This window comes from Amia ocellicauda, chromosome 3, assembly GCF_036373705.1.
Source record: "Amia ocellicauda isolate fAmiCal2 chromosome 3, fAmiCal2.hap1, whole genome shotgun sequence".
NCBI classification, from domain to species: domain Eukaryota; kingdom Metazoa; phylum Chordata; class Actinopteri; order Amiiformes; family Amiidae; genus Amia; species Amia ocellicauda.
This window is the reverse complement of record NC_089852.1, coordinates 25,760,304-25,782,702: the sequence shown is the minus strand read 5'-3', so window position 1 is coordinate 25,782,702 and position 22,399 is coordinate 25,760,304. Positions and strand designations below refer to the sequence as shown.

The window sequence follows — 22,399 nt, the reverse complement described above, 5'->3', positions numbered from 1 at the left end:
AGAGAGAGAGAGCTTTTATTTTTATAGATTTTATTTTTTGCATTTTTAAAGTGTAGATTACACAGGTACACAAGCTCAGGGCTGTTACTCCCAACACATAATGAATACACTCTGACTGTCAGTAAAATCTTCCCCATTGGTACCCAATGGATAGTGCTGCTACACCAGAATGTTGTGCAATATGCAGAGATGGGCCGATGCCCAGAGGACTCCTAAGTACAGATGGCAAAGCCAAAGGCTCCATTGTGATGACCTAAGTGAAAGAGAAGCAATGCCCTTGGTGTTACCAAAGGCCCTACAGTGACTCAAGTGAGTAAGAAGCCCAAGAAAACTACCAACGAGTGTGGCTGGTTGTGTACCATGATGTAACCTGGTAATAGCTCAGCAAAGTGCGGTGAAGTTTAAAAGTGGCTCTTTATTTAAATGACAAAATAGACAAGAAGACTGGTGATGCATGAATTCTAGAACCAACTTTGAGCAACACCATGCAGCACACAGTATAAAGCTCAGTTTCAACCTTTGACCCTCCCAGCAAGGCTTACTCCACTCTACCACTGTAAAACCACAGGAAACAAAGGCAAGATCATGGGAAACAGGGAGAAGTATATGAAAGCATGATGCGAAACACAGACAGTCAAACAAGACTGTCAAAACAGAGAAAACTGCCATGTTACCATGCAGATTAATTGTGGCCAACTTTCCTAAGGGCCAAATACATGGGGCACATGCCCTTGGAGCTGCTTAAAAGAACCTGCATCGTCCTCACAGCAGGGTGACGGACAGACCTGACTGGTGTGCTACAGGAGCTCCTCGAGACCCAGAGCTGCCAGCGCAGCTCGAGGGAGCAGCGAGTCCCCACCATGTGAGATTAATAACCCTGATCCTGAGCGGCAGAGGCAGAGTGTGATATTAAGCACACGTAATGCCAGGGCTGACTGACCCCGCTGGGTGCACCCAACGGCTGTGCTGCTCAATGCGATTTGTTGAGTGAAGACCCAGCACAGAGCCCGACATAATTTATATAACAGGGATCAGAACAAACTCTGGTATGGGCGGGGGGGTGGAGAGCAAGACAGTCAAACGCGACCTGCTGCCTCTTAAGGAGCACCTCCCTGCATCAAACCTGATGATGCATATAAATAGGGTACGATTAAGCACAGAGGTACTGGGACATGAAAGGTAGCCTGTATTTCAAATCTTGCTTTTCTAGTCACAAGATTCACATGTAAAAAATATACTATAACGAAGGGCTATTCAATTTGCTGTTGATTCCATTTCTGCACCATTGCCATCTGTCTACTGTAATGTCTGCTTAATGTTGCAAAACACACACACTGGACGCGGGTGTGAGAACAGAATCTTTGCAGAGGCAGAGAAATTGGCGTGTGTATCCATAGGTGACGGAGACAGAGGAAGGATCCTCGCAGAAAAGCACTCAAGGTCTTCCGAGAACGAGGCATTGACAATGTAAGTCGACCAGTATAGTGTTTCACAACATAGTGCAGTGCTTTTACAGGGCTCCTGGGGTGACTTATGTCCTGGATCAGGAGGAAGAGAAGGCAAAGGACAAAATGCAATGACAGGAGCTCAGTCAAGGGGAAGATCCCAATGATGAAATATTGAATCAGATTGCCGTCTGAAACTTTCCCTTTACTCAGCTTGTGAAATCTTTTCCAACACCTTCTTGTACACTCTCGCCCATATACCTTTACACTCACTAAATCTCTCTCGCTCTGCCCCCGAAAGTGTAGTTACAGCAGAAACTGGTGACAAGGTACTCATGGTCACCATGGCAACTCCAAGAACTATTCCATCTGCCACCGAAAGCTGGCCAGCCAATCAGCATGTACCATTGATCGGTGTCTCTCTCCCTGTCCTTTTCGCCCTGGGGGTGACGGCAGAGTGCTCAACATGCTGCACAGGCGGGGGACTGAGGTGCAAGCCAGGCTGAGAGCAACCTACCCGTTTTTTTCCCACTCTACTTTTCACTCAGAGAGAACTTAAGAAAACGTGATCCGGCACAACAGTCTGTATAGCAATCTGCATCCAGAGCCCTGTCTGTCACAAACACTGCCACACTGTGCAATTCTCAACATTGGAGAGTGGGGTGGGCTGGCTGGCTAGCTAGCTGGCAGTGAGAGGTAGTCCACAGCTTAAAACCTCTCAAACTTCCTTTGCAGCTTGCTAACTACACATCTAAAATTGTTGAAGTCGATATCAAGAGGAATGTCATCACGGCAGCAGCAATGCTTTAAAACAGTGGGTCTCAGCTCTGCTTCTAGGGCCCCACTGACCTTCTGCTATTGATCCAAATGAGCTCCACTGTCAATTATTTAATTGCAATTCCATTGAATTCATAATTTTCTTAGTCTGATATTTTTCATGGTTTAGCTTACAACACTGAGAATTCATATACACTTATTTTTAACTTAATCTATTTAATCTAGTTCGATTGAAAGTAAGTAATTGACAAATTGACAATTGAGCAAAAATCATCAGGACCCAGGGTCAGGGTTGAGAACCACTGCTTTAATAGATGTTCATAGAAACCTTATGTATTGGAGAGAGCGGAGGAAGAAAACGAACTGTGGCTGACACGAGTTGATGAAAATGTGAGTGAAGGACCTATATTCACTGCATTTCAACCCTCCTCTCTGAAAGAGTGGCCTCCTGTCTCCTGGCCTTCAGTCCATACAGCAGAGTACTGAGCTACACCTACGCCTTGGACGGAGACTCAGCATGGGGGGGGTGGGGTGGGGGCAGTGGCAGTAAAGAAGAAAGGGATATTTGTTCTTAGGAGATATCCATCCTATCTCCAGCACAACATCTTCCGATCACATGGCATTGGATGCGCTTAGAATACTTCTCCCTCAATACCGAACGGTGTACACTGAAGTATTTTCTTCAAAATGAGATGCACACCTTCAGAACAAAGTTTAGCTTGTCCCGGTCTCTGTGTGTATGTTTTTCTTTGTCCATTTGCTGGCTGCCTGGATGGTTTGGTTTAAGGTCTTGTTCCTGGCGTTACGCAGAAGATGATGTCACCTCAGGGACGCACGTTTCTGAGATTTTTGATCGTGGAGGCTCGTTTTCTGCTGGCCTGTTGATTCTGTTGTTGAACGGTCTCTCCACAGTGACGAGTTTTGTTTCGGAGTGCGGCCCACGTCTACTTGGCTCTCAATGTATTGGTTTTCCAGAGCCCCCTCCTACCCCCAGCCCCCCCTCTGGTCTGCACGGTGCTGATTAAGTGCTCTAGAGAACACAGCCGTCTGGCTTGAAACATTATTATTATGCAGAGAAAATCAATTATTTCCAAAGCCTCACCAGCTACAGCCAGTATGAGCTCGCACTGTGCCCTTCACGCAGTGTCACCCGATGTTTCCACATTACCGCGGCGCTGCCCCACTTCGTCCGCCGGCACTGACACACACCGTGCTTTAGCCGCGTGGAAGTGAGAGACTGTGCCCCCCCGCGGGTCACGCTTTAATTGGTCCCCACTTGCAGAGCTCAGAGATTTGTTCCTCCCCGTTTCTCTCTATCTTTTTCAATCTCTTTTTTTCTGCAACTCATTTCCAAGCCTTGCCTTATGTAATCCTTTTTCTGTATTTTTTCTCCCTCACTACAGGGCTGTGGTTTCGTACAGGGAAGGATTTCAAATGCAAATGCGCTAGTTCAAATTCAATATGACAGACGTAAATAAATAGCATGGAAGACTTTTGTCAGTGCCCTGGAGTGATGGGGGTCATTTTTTTTAATTATATTTCATGCTTTACTTCCTTAATGTTGTACAGGTTTATGTAAACGCATTATTTTCTACATGCTGTAACTAATGTAATTGAATAACTGCAATCCCTGACTCACTCACATTATAGATATAATAGTAAAAACGTTCTAGTTTCATAATGAAACTCTAATAAACTGGCTCATTGCTCATCCCTCATTGCTAGGTAACCAGTGACTGGGTTCATAGCCCACACAGCATTTGCCTTTTCTCAATCATAGTGGTGGCTTAAAAAAGAGACTCAACCCTGTAATGAGATACAGCGTAGACTATTAGGGATACAGTGTTTGACTCACCCTGGTCCTTGCATCCGGAGAGAGATGATGTATTGTGAAGCATTTACAGGGTTTCATGTTGTACATGTGAAAAAACTGTCCGCAGTATGTTAAACAGCAGCCTACCTATAGTTGTGGAATGGATTTTTTTCTGTCTCTTTGGAGTATTATATAAAGTCAAGATAACTGCTGTTCAAACTGTCTCCCCCTGCCTGCCCACATGCACAGTTATGGAAATTAGTGAGGCCGTGTATCCATGCTGCCCGCGAATGCTGCGCTCTCTGCCCTGGAATCACAGCAGGGCAGGGCCATAGGCAGCGATGAGGACAGGGCAACATAAGGCAGGATAACTCTGTGATGCCAGCCTTAAGACAGTGCTGGTCAGAGGGGGGTGGCAGTCTAAGGTGCAAGGGCAGGGGCGCCTGTACAGATATGTAGCACACACACCAGGGGTCGTTCTGGGTCAATCCATGGCCCATAGCCCCAGCTGTAATCTCCAAGTAATGGACAAAATCAACTCATCTATGTACAGCACAGGCAAACCTTCAACAGCAATTACACTGTTATTACAGGAGAAAGAACGATATCTGGATTATCTGGATCCGACACGCATGTCCCCTTTTGAAAGTGTTGTTTTTAGAAGCAAGTCTGTACATCCCCCACAATGGTTTTTAATGTATACTTCTGGAAGAAATTCAGAATGGACCTTTAAAATCTTACTATGCGCCTTTAAGGGTATTTGCAATTATTCAAGCAGTGCAGCGGAGAGAAACAAGCAGGATTTTCCATGATTTCACACCGCTTTAAGGGTAACAGGCAGCACCGCATATCACTGTGACAACTCCCTGGAACAGGTGTCGAGGGTCATTATAAAGACACTGGACTGATAGGATTCACTATCATCCCTGGGCACTCTAATGCTCGGAGAAGGCAGTACGATTACACATTTATTACGGGGAAAGCTACTGGACAAAATAATGAACAGAGAGGCTATTGGAGCATGAACAAACCTCCACAGCATAAAATTGAAAATAAATACCAGCAGCCAGCCACTGGAAATATTATAAGAGCTAAATTCCACACAACAATGAATAAATATCAAAAACCTTTGGATACTGGAAAGTAAGGAGAAAAAAAAAAAAAAACACCCCTTAGAGCTCTTCTGTCTCCACTGTCAATATGACAAAAATGAAAGCCTTGCGTTCCTTTTTATAGCCAGCACCAGATGCTCCCTTTTCTCTTTTTTTGGCAGCTGAGTACTACAGAAAAAAAGGAGCAGACGCTCATGATCAATACTTTGGTTTGTGCTTGTTGTTGTGCAGTAAACCTGATCTGCCCCTTCTGGGAAGACTTCGATGGGGGGTGACTTGAAGTGGTCCCGGCAGGAACCCTGCACCCCTGGCTCGCCCTCTTGTCCCCTGGCCAGCTCCCACTGCTGCAGAGACATCAAACAGCCTGGCTCCAACCGGGCATGAAGGTAATGGGAAAATGACGCAACTCCCGTGACTTGAGATACATGGAAACACGCTGCTGTGTAGCGCCATTGAATTCTGCGAAGCTGTAAACCTCACTTTATTGCCAACAATGAGCTACCGCACAGACTAGGCAGAAGTTTGATCTTTTTTGATAAGCGCACTGTGATAAGCCAGTAGTTACACTGTTTTTGATAATGTAGAGAACATTTTGGGGGGGGAGTAGCACCTAACCTCAGTCCTGACTAGTGTAACCCAAACTGCATTACAACTACATTGATTGCAAAAGTCCCAGTAAAACAGATCTCTTTTGCGGAGTTGTCCTTGGCATCACAAAAACAGGAACTAGTTTTGGCCTCTGAAAGTAATCTTGTTATTCTGTTATACAATTGTCAAAGGAGCCCAACTACAGTAGGATATTGGGAGCAGATTTCACAGCAAAATCTTTAAATATGTTCTCCAAGCCTTTCTACTTCTAGCCCAAATAAGAGCCGGTATTTGAGAAGGAATATAAAGAGGTGTTTTTGTTGTTGTTATTTTTTTGGTTATCGGGCGTTTCTTGCTATGCAGACTCCCACACAGGCAGATTCATTAGAAACACTTTTATATAATGGCTCGTCAGGGAGCGGGTCTATGCACTGCGCAGGGGCGGAAGCACGCACTCCTAGAGCTGCAGGTTGAGGGCCACTGTTTTCACAAATGCTGCCGATTTAAATAAATTAAACCATTACATAAGGAGCTTAATACTCCTCCCAAAAAAAGGGCCAACTCCACACTCGCTGTAAACACACTGCACAATGCGGCAAAAAAAAACCAAATGACCCTATTGTTCAACACACAACAGAAATGGCTCTCTCACATCCCGCATTTGTGAAATTTTAAGAGAAGCAGTACTTTTCCTCTCTCTATCTCCCCCCTCTGTCGCTCTCTCTTGTGCTTTTTATATAAGCGAGAGTGAGAGAAATCTCTTCAAGAAGGTGATTAGGAAGTATGTAGGTCACTTCAGTATTGATCAAAGCGATGCACTTCCTGCAGGATACAATGGGAGCAGCGCTGGGAGTGGAAGGCTTGCAGTGGTGCCACAGGAGAGAAGTGGCGCGGCGGTCACGTGGACCGAAAGGATATATCACCATTACTAGGTCGGAGCCAGTCAGTCAGTGCTGACTAGTGCTCAATGCAGGCGGCACAGTATCCCACAGAGCAATCTGTTCATTGAGGTGTCCACGTGTGCCCAAAGAAAGACAGATGATCAATACTCGAACCCAAGGTGACATCCCTGACTTCCACAGCAGAAATCCAAGTTCCTTTTTTTATTCCATTTCAATCGCAGCCTCAAAAAAAAACAACAACAAGAAGCACGTGGGCTGGGGTGATATTGCAGAGTGGAGGCCCCACCCAGCTGTTCTGCAGTGCTGGTGAAAGGCAGCGAGCGCCGCACAGCAGAGCGCTCAGCTTGCTGTGCAGAAACGCTGTCCTGCAGGAGGGAGGGACAATCACTGGAGATCAAGGGCTGAGGGGCAGGGGTGAAAAAGCAGGGCCCCAATTTATAGTTCATAGTTTATTATGGTTTACTTCTATTTATACATCTATTTTCTTATGATCATACAGCAAAATGACTGTGTAAAAAGCGGTGTTATTTCCCAGAAGATTTTTTTAAGCAGGACTTCCAAGTGTTTGAATTCCGCTGCTTAATTGAAAGTGAGGCGATGATGCAGGGGACTGTCCACGCGTGCAGCCCTGGAGCGGCGTGCACGGGGCAGGGGCAGGGGCAGGGGCAGGGGCAGGGGCAGGGACAGAGGCAGGGATGTGCGGTGGTTGGACTGATGGGCATGAGTAGATGAGTAGGGGGAGAGCAGTGGTGGGGGTAGAGGCCTGGCTCTCTGACCTCATGTCACTTGGGCTCAGAGAGGAGAGACAGAGAGACTTGCAGAGATGGGAAAACTAGGTCATGATGAAAAGCAGATATAGATCCAGCTCTGCACTAACCCACCACCCGCCACCCCCACCCTGTCTTCTCTGTGCTGCGAGCTGGTAAGGAGGACGGGATTTTCAGAAAGCCTCTGAACAGAACTGTAAAGAAGATGAAAGGAAAGGAGTGCGTGTGTGTGTGTGTGTGTGTGAGAGAGAGAGAAAGAAGATGGAGAGGAATGCAGTGACCCATGAGTCTGGCAGATGGGACTGAATTATTTGGGCAGATGAGGGAATGGCTGAAAGGAGGCATCTTGTGGTCAGAGCTGAGGGAGAGGGAGGCAAGAACAGAGAGGGGGGGGTGGGGGCACAGCTGGCCTACATGTAGGCCTTAAACAGAGGGACTGGGAGGCAGTGCAGGAACCAGGAGAAGAGGAGAGGTATACCATACTAACTCATCAGAGATCAGGGAGATGCAGGCCTAATGGTGTTAATGCTAGGAGAGCAGAGAAAGAATAAAAGTGGATAGTATTATTATTAATAACAACAGCAACAACATTAGTAATAATAATCATCATAAGAATAGTAAGAGTAAGAATTTAGAACCAATGTTAAAATAAGGGAAGATAGATTATGGCCTAGTTTATTTTATTGGATACAATCCCATTTTGCAGAAGGTAAACAGTCTCTCTTTCTCTCTCCCTTCCTGTCTCTGTGACAAGAGAGCCCTTCATTAGCATTCTCAGCCAGGAGTGTTATTAATGGCGTAAATATTAGACAAACGTGTAGCGGCTGGTTGCTAAGGGAACTACATCTGCAGGAGGAGTGAGGGAGGGAGGGGCTAAGAGTAACCGAGAGGAAGGGAGAGACAGAGACAACGGAGAGGAAGAAAGAGAGGAGAGAGTGAGTGTGAGTGTGGTGAGGGGAATCAGGACAGGGAACAGTGACTCTGCTTGCCCGAAATTCCAAATTAGAACGGGGGGCTGCGTGGAGAGAAAAGGCAAGACCAACCTCACAAAAAGAAGACAACCTGCTTTGTTGCATTCAATAATAATAGTATATTTTTCATCTGTTGGCTGCTTTTGCATCACAGCGCCAATCACATGTTTTGCGGTGTGCAGTGAAGTCTGGGGAGCGAAGGAACACATGCAGTCCATCTCAGGCCGGGCCCACTGACATTACACAGTGACAGTAAAACCTGCAGACCATGAAGACGGCCCCTGACGGGTGTGATCCTAATAAGCAATAACACTAAAAAAGCTGTGAATTAAGAATGCACTCAGGCAGCACACTGCAAGGCACAGTGCGATGTACAGAGATGGAGAGGAGCGTCTGCTGCCGAGTTGCCCAAGATGCAGTTTTAGCTCCGAGGCCACAGACCTGATAAGGCAGAGTATGCTGCACTGAGCTCATGAGGTCCTGTTGACCGCTAGACACACAACTACACACGTATAACCATGTAGATGCTGTCTGTGTGAACTGTAGGTGTGTGGGAGAGTGAAGGAAGGGTGACGAGTTGCTCCACATATTCGCACTGGGCTCATTCTGTGAGCAATAGAGATAGAAAGACATGATCGGAGAGAAATAAATGCAATCCCTTTCCCCGCCTTCCTCTTGGCAGTGTACTGGCGATCGGTAAACAAGGTGATTCATATCAATGTAGCCAGCTGGCAGCAAATCAATGTGGAAATTCAAGTCAAAAAGAGCCTGGATGAGGGAGATGGGGGGCGGGGGGGTGGGGGCGACGCTCGGAAAGCACTGGGCACCGCGGAAATAACACCGATGCCATCTCTATCCCACTGATGCCCTCTTAGATGAAATAACTGGATGTTTTGTTTTTTTTCCTCTGGCAGACAATTACATCCTCCTGCCCTTATGTTCAGACAGGCCGCTAATTTCATGTGCCGGGAAGACGAAGACAAATAAGAAGGAGCCTGGCAGAATGCAATCAGGTCCTCACATGGAGGATCGATGCAGTTTAGAGTGACTCAGCAGAGTCGTGACCAACAGGAGGGGAGAGAGCAGGGTGCCATTAGCCAGATTTTATTACTGAAATATCTCAGATGGCTGCCCTTTCCTTTAAAACACATATCAGCAAAATAAGCAGTGGCAATAAAAGGTGAGAGATGAGGGGATTGATGATACCACCACCCTCCCAGAGTTTATATCTAGTTTTATCCTCATCATCCCAGGTCTCACTACTCAAATAGGTTATTCTTTGCTTTTGAGGTAAAGAGGAGAATGGGAATTTAATTTTAATGTTTTATAGCCCGAATTTCAAACCCAGACTCGACTTCATTGTTATTCAGGCAGATTAATGGCCATTATCAAGGTCAATTTCCACTGCCGGGCCCACTTTCCAGAGTGCTCCCCTGTTCCTGCTGCTTTTGAAACGCACTGAGCTGCTGGACTGAAACGTTCTGTCAAAAGCAGTTAGGAAGCCAAAGTGTCGTGACAGCAGGCTGCTCTCGCAGGCTGTGGGGTAATGGTTATAGTGGAGGGATCTGAAGAGCACTGGATGAACAGACTAAAATAAATGTTAATTCAGTGCAGGCCTCTTGCTGTGAAAAGACATACTTTATTCCCGCACTAAGACAATACTTAAAAAAAAAAAAAAAAAAAAAAAAAAAAAAAAAAAAAGTCACCCAAAGCAGTCCAGTTATAAAACCGTTATGAAAATTATATAAAGTATAAATTTGATTGGTTTAAACTGCATTTAAACCTGGGAAAATGCATCTATTAAAAGAACAAGACAGACTGGTTCTGCTGAAAATGTTATAAAGTTGGAACTTTTTGGGGAGCTGTTGTTGCTGGGTGAGAAGTTCAAACATCCTTTCACAGCTCACCCTGCTTGATCTAGCTTGCGCGGGTGGGCCTAGCCTGAGAGACAGGAGCTGGGCTGACCTTTTCAGAGCGCTGGGGATACACCGGGGGACAGTGTGAGAGACAGGCTGGGCCGGGAGAGAGGCAGGGAGTGGGGAAGCAGCAGCGCGAGCCGTCTCCAGAGAGAGGAGAGAAAGCAGCATTGCATCTCCGCTGCTCCGTGGTGTGCATGTTAATTCCGCAGCTCGCAGCTCACAGCTAAATTTAGAGCCGGCAAACACAGCAGCCAGAGGTTTCCTTAAATATTTTATCACACCCCCAGCTTCCCGAGCAGGAGGGAGGAGGCAGAGAGGAGGTGGGGAGACAGCGCATCCACCCAGTGCATAATCAACATCGATGTGCCCAAGCCTTTTCCTCCATAGAGGACATAAGTTAGCTTCTTACTTCAATTTGTTTCATAGCTTAATGGGAACTGACCCAAAATGATAACAGCAGATCATGTGGTTCATTTAATTGTTTTAGCTGTTTTTTTAAGAATTCCCCATAAAGGATAATAAAGGCCTTAACATCTGGTAATAGTACGTCACTCCTGCAGGAGGAAAAATCAATTAAGTCAATTAACAAAATGGTCCAATTATCCTTTAAAAGGGACCTTATGTCAAAATAAGGCCGAAAGATTATCTAGAGGCAACACGAGAGCAGAGTTCTCCTATTTTCATAGAAAAATCTAACAATGGCTCACTTCTAAGAGTGCAATCTTTAAGATAAATCAAAGGGCACGGGTCAATGGCTGTCCAGTGCCGGACCAGACCGGACTGGATAGCAGCGGTCAAATGGTCCTCTACACATCCTGCGCTACTGCGTACTGCTCAGGAGATTCACACAGGCTTTGACACCGGAGCCGCGAAAATGTCTCAGACCATATATATATGTTCTGTTCATGTATATTGCACGGGCAGCACTGACTGTGCAGGACGCAACAGCAGGCGGGGCGGTATAGCGAAACGCACGCTGGTGAGCTCACAGGACACAGCGACCTTCAAACGTGAGCGTCTGGAGGGACGTCTCTCTTTATAAAGGCATTACTAACCGTCTCCCTGCTTAAGGAGAAACTCTGCCTGACATAACTATTCATGTGGAACCCTGGCATAGTAAAAGAACCGCCCTCCCCCTAAACAAGGGAAGGTTGCAGTCTTCCCAGTTTGCCCGCATAAAAAAACCCTAGAGTTTACATGACGTTAGGCCAAGCTAGGAGGCGTGGGGCAGTTAATGTGGTCGAGCTCCGTCTTCCCAGAAAGGTGTAGCTCTCATAATCCGTTTCAAAGGGATGCTAGTGCCGCTCTCTCAAGGCTGTGTGCACGTCTGTATTCGGCTCCCCCACTAATCTCCAGGCTCCAATAAAGCACGTTAATGCACCAACTGTTTGATTTAATTGATTGCATCCGGGAACCTGAGATGGATAAAGTGAAGTAGGGGGGTGGGGGCTGGGTGGAGGCAAGCTAGGTAATTTCAGCCAGCTGCAGTGCAGATTAAGGGTAGACCTCACTGCTGGCAGGCAGCCCACTCCCACGCACCACTCAAGTCCAAAACAATTGCTTTTTCTTTTCCCGCTTTTTTCCCCTGAAAGTAATTTGCATCTGAAGCCAGGATGATTATCTACCTTGTGGGATAAAATACCGACGATGAATGAAAGTGGTCTGAAGAGGGTTTTAATAATTATAATAACAACAACAATAAAACAGGCAACAAATGCATATCCACATCACCCTAATCAGTACAGGCAAATGCAGCATGCTATCATTTCTAGGAATACTGGGATGCTATGGCTGTGCATTCATAGCAGTCCCTCAATCTAGAAAGGATTACTTGCTAAACCTGGGCTCAGACAAGCACTGGAATCCATATCATTTGGGGATAAGGAAACATCTGATCCAGACATCACAACCAAATTAAAATAATCTCTCTGCATATATTGAAAAAGTGAGAAAGTTAAAATTAATGGTCTGGACACATTGCAAGAACAACAGATCCAAGACACACAAAGGAAGCTATTGAATGAATCCCAAGAGATGGAAAAAGACCTAGAACATGACCACAGAGAAGATGGGAAGATGAAATCATAACCTTTGCAGGTATAACATGGAAGAGGGAAGTTAAAGATCGAAGTTAAAGATCCAGCAGTGGATCGATAGAGGCTGATGGTGATGATTATATGTATATATACTGTTAGATGTAACTGTGAAGTAAATAGATCTGCCTTCACTTCTGTACTGCAGTGAGAGGAATATCAGATTGACTGGGTGCTCTCAATGGCCTTCAGGACAGATGTGATACACGGAGAAGAGAGCAGGGCTGCGGTTTATGACACCTGTTCCTGTCCTGTCTATCCCAACCCTGGTTAATACAGCTGGGTATCCTCTGTGGGGATGTGATGAAGACCACAGGCTACACGGGAGCATGGGGATACAGGAGGGAAATGGGGTGGGGGGACTACTAGAGTTGCAGAGGAAGAAGAATGCATGGCAGAGAGGCAGAGTAGTGTCTTCACTCAGCGTGTGCTGTACCTTTTGAAGTGGCTGACCATAGTGCCCACGAGCTCCCCGATGCGGCTCTCCCCTACGGGCATCATTCCCTTCAGACACACGATGAGGTCCCGGCTATCTTTGGTATGGAACACCACCAGCTGATCCTTCCCTGAAGACACACTGAGACCAGTCACCTGGGGGAGGAGGTACAGCATGGTTACACACACACACACACACACACCATTAAACCATTGACTCTGGCATTCCTAAACCAATGACTGAATATCAGCTCACTCCAATTGCACAAGTGCCCTCCCTAACAGAAAAGTAGTAACAACAACAACAACCAACAAAAATACAGGAATTACTTTTGAACTAATTCAATATGAATGCATAAATTCAAGTACTCATCGGTGGAAATAAAGTCTGCTGAAATTGGTTTCCTAGTAAAATGAACATCACTGAACACAAGCAGAGACGCACAAGGGGGGGGTCCCAAGCTAACATGTCCATACTGAGGCCTCCAATTTCCCTTGCATGGTGCAGCTCCTCACTGGGAACCTAACGAGCTCATAGCTGGCCTGGCTGGGGGAAATCAATGAGCCGATTTCAGACATTGATTTCTCCCCCCTGGAATGCGGATTTAAATTGAAAAGGAAAAAAGGGGAAAACAACAACTGAAAACTGTTTATCTGACACTTTCATGGGCTGATGGTTTAATACTCGCTCACCCTAATGCTCTAGACTAACAGAACAGAAACAAAAAAAGGCACTTCACTTTACATTACAACTATTCATAAGAAGATTATCTGATTTTGTTTAAAAATAAATATTTTTCTTTTAAGTATTTTACATGGCTGACCACAAACTCAAAGACAAGGGCAAGCATTAGCATATGAATGCTCTTAGTACTTAAAATAAATATAAATATACAAAATTGAAACATTTGTTGGATAAGCAATCCTTCTGTGATACACTGTAAGTGTTTATACAATACAATATCAAAAAACATGTCTTGGGCACCAAGAAGCAGAACCAGCTACAGCACATATGAGACACAGTTCAGTTAATGTCACTGGCTGGTTGCTGTCATTGTGCATCTCTGACACAGTGCTCAGTTATGGCAGGTTTAACAATGCTTAGAGGATGGAAAACAGCCCGGGGTGACTTATTGCTCCTGCAAGCCTAAACACAGCAAAACAGCCCCGCTGCAAACAAATCATTAAGACAAACTGAATAAACACCATTAGATTTGTCCTCCGTGGCGGCCGTGTTGCTGGCCAATTTGGGACACACAGAGTTCCCGTTCCCGGTGCATAACTCTCTTGTCATTGACCTCACTGGAACTTGTTCTCCTTTCCCTATTACCGCTAAAGATTTAATTTAAGATACTACGACTCATCTACTTTGCCTCCTGTTGTTGTTGCGTTTCTGCAGGCCCCACTAATATATTCAGTTCGGTTTTTGACTGCAGTGCCCAGATATCAATTGCAATCCCACAAATGGTAAGATTTGACTGGGATGAGTACACTAAAGGTTACAAATGACAGGAGGCCATTTGGCACAGGATACACAAACATCTTATTGATCTCAGAACCTCCTGCAGCTAGTTTTACAAGACCCTAAATTAATCTACAATTACATAACAGTCAACCGCTTCAGTTCATACACCCACACCATGCAGACAGTCCCTGCAGTGTTGTGGTGCAGAAGCAAACTTATTTTATTGCAAGCAGTTTGCTTTGTGGATACGGTATTGTTCCGTCCAGGGTCATTTAGTGCTCCTGAATGAAAAGAGTTCTGAACAATGAAGAGCAAAGCTAGTGAGAGCTTTGAAATAAGCTGGAGTATTTTCCTCTGCATCATATACTCACTCTCTCTCTCTCTCACACACACACACACACACATCACCAATACAGAGTGTTTACAAGGCTGGCAGCCATCCACTCTGGCTTTCTGGGTCTCTTCAAGTGATGCAAAGGGGAGAGAACAGGCCAGATCAGAGGGTTCTGGGAAATATGGTACACTTGTGCTGTGTTGCAGCTGCTGTTTAATGCACACATGTACATTTCTCTACAGCAGTACATGGCTGAAGTACTGTAAGATGCCTTCTTTAATGGTGCGTGCTAGGTATGCATTCAGGGATATTATGTGCCACTGTTTGACCCCTTCTGGTTAAATCTCATTTGTAAGACGCTGCTGCATTGACAAATATTATGGATCTATATTCATGTTCAGTTGTATTTCACTGTTATGTATACATTTTACACTAGATAACACAATATATATAATATATATATAATAAAAGGAATACAAATTTGAAACATAAAAAATGAAAATCAATAAAATAACACCTGCCACGCTCCATAGATGAAATATCTGACAGTATTTAACAAGGGAGGAGCAGAGTGGGTAAGTTGTGGTGCTGGGAGTACCCAATCCTGTTTAACACGGCAGACGAGAAACACACAACAGTTCTGTACAGTAACACACACACACACACACACACACACACACACACACACACAGGGACAGCGGAGGCCTGGCCCGGCCTGGGCCTGTGCATTAATGGCACTGGCACTAGGTGAACTGCCTGCTTTCTGACAGGGCGAGAGAAACGGTCAAATCTCCCATTGCGATGAACAGAGCAAACAGAGGCATCAGATTTGTGCACACATGCCTGAATGGTACCAGACATCAGCTGATCCTGCCTCTTGCACCATCGCCATAGCAACCCTGTCTCCCGTGAGGTTGGCATGACAACAGTGGAGAGAGGGATGGAAGGGAAGGGGGTGGGGGGTGAAGGGGGATGAGGAGAGGGGGGGGCTTGGAGTAGAGGAAATGCTGATATTGAGCACCCCAGACAGCCAGCTGAATATAGTTCGGCTCTATCGTGGGCTGGATTAGCCAGGCAATCTATCTTGGGAGCCTGGCGCTGTTTGGCCCTGAATGGTGTAATAAATAAGACAGGGCAGCGAGGCTTCAGGAAGACACTTTCCTTCACTAATCAGCCACCTTACTGTGCTCCCCCTGCCCCTTCCTACTGCTCCGTGTATTTATTCAGTTCCAAGCCCCCATTTCTCATCTCTATCTTCTTGCCATTCTGTCTTGCCAGCCAGTGCCATATCCCACACCCCTCCCCCTTTCATTCAACCCTGCCTGTGTCCTCGAGTCCCTGTACTTCAGAATCTTTTATTTTGGGATTTTCCAAAATTGGATTAACTCATGAATAAGTGCAGTACATGTGTTTATTAGAGATAATGTAACATACTGTCATAGCATAGCCTCACTCAAAATGGTTGCAAGAAAGCCCCCAATAAAAGATCTTAAAATGATTAACAGCAAGGTGGAAGCCACTGAACTCAGACTGCTGGTGTTATTCCTGAGTAAATAATTTACCGACTTTGGAGACTCAGCCCCCGAGGCTCCTGCTTAGCAACACATTATATTTTTCTTCAAGAGGCATGAGGGCTTCCTCCAGCAGCGCTCTGAACACAAGGGCCTCTCCTGTCACTGAAGTAGCACAAGCACTTTCCGAGCTCTCATTACTACAAGTGGGGGAACAAATCGTCCTTTCATGATAGGTTCAGTAGATTGACTTTCGTGTTTGTTTGTTTGTTTGTTTTGGGGGGCACAATGGTCTCGTTGCAGGTATTCAGAAACAGTACTATGGTCCAAGTCTACTTGCTTAACTGGACTAAGTGTAGCACTTCCTACGCGGGCTTCTGAGTGGCAGCATGGAAAGAACAGGCTTCTCCAGGGGGCATCATTAAGTCTAATTTGCCATTTCCTTATAGTGGGCGTCTGCGCTGAACGGCCCTTTCTGCTGCACTTTCTGTTGCTTAACTGCTATCAACAGCTGCTCTCCAGCGTGTGAGACAGAGGACCGCGTTGGTGAGTCCTACGTTGTTTCTTTTGCTTGTTGAGAAGTTAACCGCTGGGCATTTAGAGTTGGGTCAGCACAGAAATGTCTATAAATATACATCTAATACATATACACCCTAAGCCAGCAAACCATGAGCAAAGTTTAAACCCTTTTTTGGGGCAATAAAAATACACACTGCAGAAACATTAAAAGATGAACCCACCCTGGCAGCTCATTAAGCTGGTGAATGCGTGTGATTGGCCAGTGCTGACAGTCTTAACTAAGAGGTGTACGTACATTGTAGAGGGGGATGCTCTTCATGGGCTTGTACTGCTTCAGAGGGTCCATCTTATAAAGATGCCGGTCAGTGACCAACACCGCACGGTCCTGAGCCTTGTGGAAGCGGTTAATCTAAGCCAAGAGGAAAGGGGAGGGAAAAAAAACAAGTCTCACGCACTGAACTGAGGGAACACCTCCCAGAGCCCATATTTGCAGCGCATAATGCTGTTTAATAAAACAGCAAATGAAACCAAAATAAACATAATGGCAATGATGTGGCAGGGTAAGAGAAGTGTGAGTGTGTCATGTTTGTCACTGGTGATGACAAGGACGAAAGCACTTCCTCAACCTTGCTATTGATAAAGCGATATTTACCAGAATTTAAAACGTCATTTAATAAAATGGAAGAACAAAGAAATGTACTGACTGATTCATTAGTGTGGCACACTGTAAAGAAAAATCTCTAATGCCCACAAAGGCCTTGACAAGCTCCAAAGCAAGTGCTCCCCCAAGTGCTGGCTGGCTTATCTAAATGTGTCTGAGTAATGATCTGTAAATAACTGCAAGTTTGAATATATAAAATATGGATAGATGTGGGAGTAAAAAAAGAAGGTGTGAAATAGAAAAAATATTCCATAAAAAAATAAATTATGTTAGTTTCTGTTGTTTACAGCATAAACATAACATCACATGTCTACGTCAACAAGCCTGGACTGTAACTTCCTGTCAGAAGAGCTATGGCAGGCACTGATTGGTGGTGTGATGGGAGGCGGGACCTGGCTGAATGGTGAGCCAGGGAGAGTACCTTGCGCACGTGACAAGAGAAGAGGACCCGCATGAACTTGTCCTTGCGCTGCAGCTCGTTGCACACCATAGTGAAGTGGGAGGCCGTCTCCGGGCTGTCTCGCTTCTGAGGATACACACAGAGACACACACATCTATCAGCAAGACATAGGGGCAGATGGAAGGAGAGGGAGAAAGAGTCAGCATCTACACTCACCAGGTAGTTGCCCTCCCAAGCTCTCTGCAGGCCCAGGTCTGCTCTCTGACCCTTCAGACACTCCATGGATGCAGCCTTTGCCCTCAGCTGGGGCAGGTCCTCAGGGGGCAGGGTCTTGATCAGAGACCACGCCCACCACCTGCGAGACACAACAAAACCACCATGCAGGAGAGGAGTGAGAGAGCGCTGCACAGGAAGCCTGATCAAACACTGATCTAACACACTCAACTTACACTGTTGGAGACGTGTGTTGAACTCTGGGACATTTGGCATTTGTAAAAGAAACCATCTGCTTCTCAACTTACAAAAACATTATTAAGGATTAATTGCTGTATCTCTGTGCCTTACTAAGCTTGCCCTAAGGAACACGCTTTTTTTAAGGAAATCTACTCAGCTCTGTGAGAAGGCCTACCTCAAGATGATTCTGACCTTCTGGGCCACAGACAGTTTTAACTACAGTGGAGTATACCCATCTTTTCTCACCCCACTCCCACAGGGCTCACCTCTTGTGGATATTCTGCAGGGCCTCCTCAAACTTGCGCAGGACCTTGGGCGGTGTGGGCCACTTGACATGTCTCCCATGATCCTTCATGCTGCGGACGTTCTGGAAGCGGCGGGCAACTTCACGGATGTAGGACTTGACCTTGTAGCGCCGGTACGCACGGATAATGGTGACGGTGGCACGCATCCGTTTGTACCGCATCCTGGCCACTGTACCACGCCACACCTGCCCCACACAGGAAGAGGTCAGAGGTCAGTAACAGGATGGGGAGAAATACAATATCTGGTGGCATTAATAGAAAGCCTTAATGAAAGGTTAAGATTACTGGAGACTCTAACCTCAAACATAACCAAAACATAACCCTAAAGTCAAAACATGACAAATTTAAATAAATAAATACTGATCAACTATAGTGAACAAAGGAGTGTGAACAAAAATAATTAAAAAGTCATCCCTCTCAGACAGCAGCAGTGGCAGATGATGGGCATTTCTTAGGGGAGTTGAAACCACAAGTGAAAAAGTCCCCTGTTAAGGTTTCGCTGCTTTCAAAAGCTGAAACCCTTAGCAAGAGGTAGGCAGGGGCAACCAGATCTGTCCATCCCATCGATGAGAGAAATGGATGAGGACAAAGCCGCCGCGCCAATCGGGTGCTAGGTGTGACTATATATGTAGCTCCAGCCACAGAAGCAGCTCCAGTGACACAGTATTGTCTCTCCGCACTTCAGACGGAGCTTATTACCAGGCTGTGCTCGTTAAATAATGGAGCAGGCAGAGAGCCGCAGGCAACACTCCCAACGACCCCAGAGAGGAGCTCTAAATCACTGGGCTGACACTCCAGCAAGAGACAGAACTGAAGGCACAAGCTTTCATAACTAACTGCATGCATGCATCAGATTCCGACGACTCAATTTGCGCCCGTTTGCGACAGCTGTCTCAGGCTTATTTAGTGTGAGCAGAAAGGGACGTTTACATTGCTGGTTCTTGAAAGCTGTTACTTTCACATTCCCAGCCTTGATTATATAGTCAACAGCTGCATAACTGGTGATCACAGAACATAAAATGTAATCAGAGAAACCCCTGCACAATAAAAGAGTTTCATCTGCCCAACATCATCACTGGTGTTTATGTATCTGTGAACACGCGGAACATTACAGTCCGATTCTTCAAACAGAGCATTCCAGTACATACGACTTGAAAAAGGCACTTTTGAAGGAAAAAAACTAAAACAAAGAAAAACATGTCATTTTGTTCTTGGGGGAAAAATAAAAAAATCTAGAGATCAATTAAAAATCATACTACCCTCCTGAAGCACCAATACAGTATATTTATAGTGTGAAATTGCTACTGTAACTCAAACTTGATTTCTTGCCTTGCTGCTTAAACAAAGCCCACAGAAAACGGCTTGTATTGAGCGGTTGGGAGGTGGGTGGCAGACAGCACCATGGGGAGTATATTAGCACAGTAATCACAGCCTCCCACCCTCCCAATCACACTCATCGCAGCATTGTAAAAGGCTTAGCATCAATACGCTATTTTTCTGCCTGCTACTAGAGCTTATTTTTTTTTATTTTTTTTTAGGGCCTCATAAAAAGGTCATGGAGAAGAGCACTGGTCAAATACAGGCACAATATAAATGGACAAATATACCTCAATCCAGTCTCTAGTTTTCATACACACTGACCGCTTAGGGGACTATTGATGAAGTAAATGTGAAGAAGGGGGGGGAAGACCATATGTGCTGTGAGAATGAATTAAAACACAAATTGCGTGTCAAACGCTGCACATTTACCCAGATTTCCATAACACAACAGCTCAAACCCCCACAATTAAGGTAACATCAAAGAATCTCCGACCTCCAGGATGAATTCCCCAGTGTTTATGATGTACGGCCGGGGGGGTCATTTATCAGTAATTAGGTAAATGACAGGCAGCGTGCCGTCCATTCATCTCAACTTGGAAAGCTGTCAACGTACTCTGCTGGCATGTCATTAATTTAATCCCTCAGCTTTTATTTATTTTTTTGCTTCCAGACCCAATTGCAATTCTCTCTCTCTCACACACACACACAATCTTAATGGGTACCTAGATGTCTTTTCTCAATGGTATGGCTCTACTACACTGCTACTGTGGAGAGTGTGGGTGTCTCTGGGGAAGGCGAGGAGTGTGTGTGTGTGTGTGTGTGTGTGTGTATTGGAACTATAAGAAGCATGAGGGGCTGCTTTTTATGCAAATTATGCCATTAGTGGAACCTCTTTCTGCTACCACATGCGCGTGAGAATTCTTAAGATACACGCTGGAACAAAAGTTGGAATCTGAATCCTGTAGTGAAACAAGGGAACAGACGGGACTTCCACACTTTTCTGTAGCTTGTGAGGAGCTCTTAACCTCACAGACTCTGGTAGCGGATTAATTAATGGGGTTTATTACTTGAGCTACAGTAGAGAGAGATTCCCGAGAGTGGGACAGCTGGAAGTGTCTAAAGATTCACAAACTGGTGAGTAATGTACAGAAAACAGTGGCCCAGCATGAAAAAACACCCCCTTCCACCCCTGGGAACACCTGACACACTCCCCCCCCCCCCCTCCTCCCAGTGCTGTCAGCCCTCATGACCCTCAGACAACAGCTTAGCCGCCTGATGGTCAGGACTCACTTTCTCCCCCTCCTTGACGTGAGAAGATGTCGTGACCTGCTCCTGGGGTGAGCTGTTGGGGTTCACACAGGGAAGGGCAAAGCTTATCACCACAGGTGACTTGTCTGGGTCAAGTCTACCTGTGGGCATCTCTGTATGTGAAATATCATGAGGACAAAGGATGGGCTGTTAATGACTAAGCCATTTGGGCCATTTTGTACCTCATCAATCCCAGAATTCTAGTCAGCCAATTCTGAAGAAACACAGTGAGTTCGCTTTCACAAAATGGGTAGTTTGTTCCACACCCCAACAACAGCTTTGTCTTTTGCTGAGACAGACAGACAGGATGCCCCGGTGAGAGACAGGCACTGACAGGCACCTCGGCAACAGCAGTAGGTGAGCTAAACTACAACTTTCGGTTCTTCAGGGGTAAACAACTCTTTGCCCTGGAGAATGAGCAGTCGGTATGGTGAAGAAAAATGCTACATTGGCAGTTCCTTACTGGAGTCAGTGCAGGCTGAGCCCCACTGACACACTGCAGTGCATACACTGCCTGGACCACCCCCCACCCCACCACAGCCCCACCTTCCCAACACCCACAGATAAATCTAAAAATACATACATTCACTATCTATAGATTAATATGTGACTGGATCAGACCATCAGCTCAAAATATCCATTGAATACAACCAAAGTCACCAAAGTCAAGGATTACATGACATTAATCACGCAGCTTATAGCCACAGGGGTATCTTGTGGCTGCTTCGACTTCGTGCAAAGTGAGCGGCCTCTCAGACCTGACGCACACGGTCTCTTTGTTTGGAGACACCTGACTGATAGGGGGAAGGGAGACGAGATAATTACAATGATCTACTCTGGTGGTTTGTCACACAGTGGCAATGTTCTGCAGATGCATTTATTTATTTATTTACTAAAAACATCTACTCATGCTTAGAGGACTCTGCATACCCACAAGATAATCTAATGTTTAATAACACATAAGGCCCAAAAGCATCCTGTTTAGCAATGCATTCTACATACACACTATCTTTCTCAAGTGCTTCTCTCTATTACATCACATCCACTATCTTCCTCCCCCACTCTCACTCTCCCTCCTGTGTGTCTCCTGCCAATCCATCTTTCTGCTTCACGGTTTTTACTTTCAGGAGGAGAACCTTATCCAGACACCTGGGGGCTTGACTATCCTGTCGAATCCCGGTTTTGGTCCCTACAAGGTCAATATTTGATATCACGGAGTGAAAAATAAAACCGAAAAATAAGATTTTAAGCACAGTAGTAGTGTAGTTCTCTCTCTCTCTCTCTCTCTCTCTCTCTCTCTC

At 45.6% G+C, this 22,399-nt stretch overlaps 1 protein-coding gene across 1 annotated transcript in view; it reads right to left on the bottom strand.

The window, feature by feature from the left end:
• myo1d (myosin 1D) overlaps nucleotides 1–22,399 on the bottom strand; it is a 68,604-nt gene that overhangs the window by 6,512 nt on the left and 39,693 nt on the right. Inside the window, exons 17-21 of the mRNA XM_066698685.1 lie at nucleotides 18,432–18,655; nucleotides 17,929–18,067; nucleotides 17,734–17,838; nucleotides 16,947–17,060; nucleotides 12,824–12,978 (exon numbers count right to left, since the gene is read on the bottom strand). Of these exons, the coding sequence (XP_066554782.1) occupies nucleotides 12,824–12,978; nucleotides 16,947–17,060; nucleotides 17,734–17,838; nucleotides 17,929–18,067; nucleotides 18,432–18,655 (737 nt within the window). The remainder of the gene's footprint in view (nucleotides 1–12,823; nucleotides 12,979–16,946; nucleotides 17,061–17,733; nucleotides 17,839–17,928; nucleotides 18,068–18,431; nucleotides 18,656–22,399) is intronic.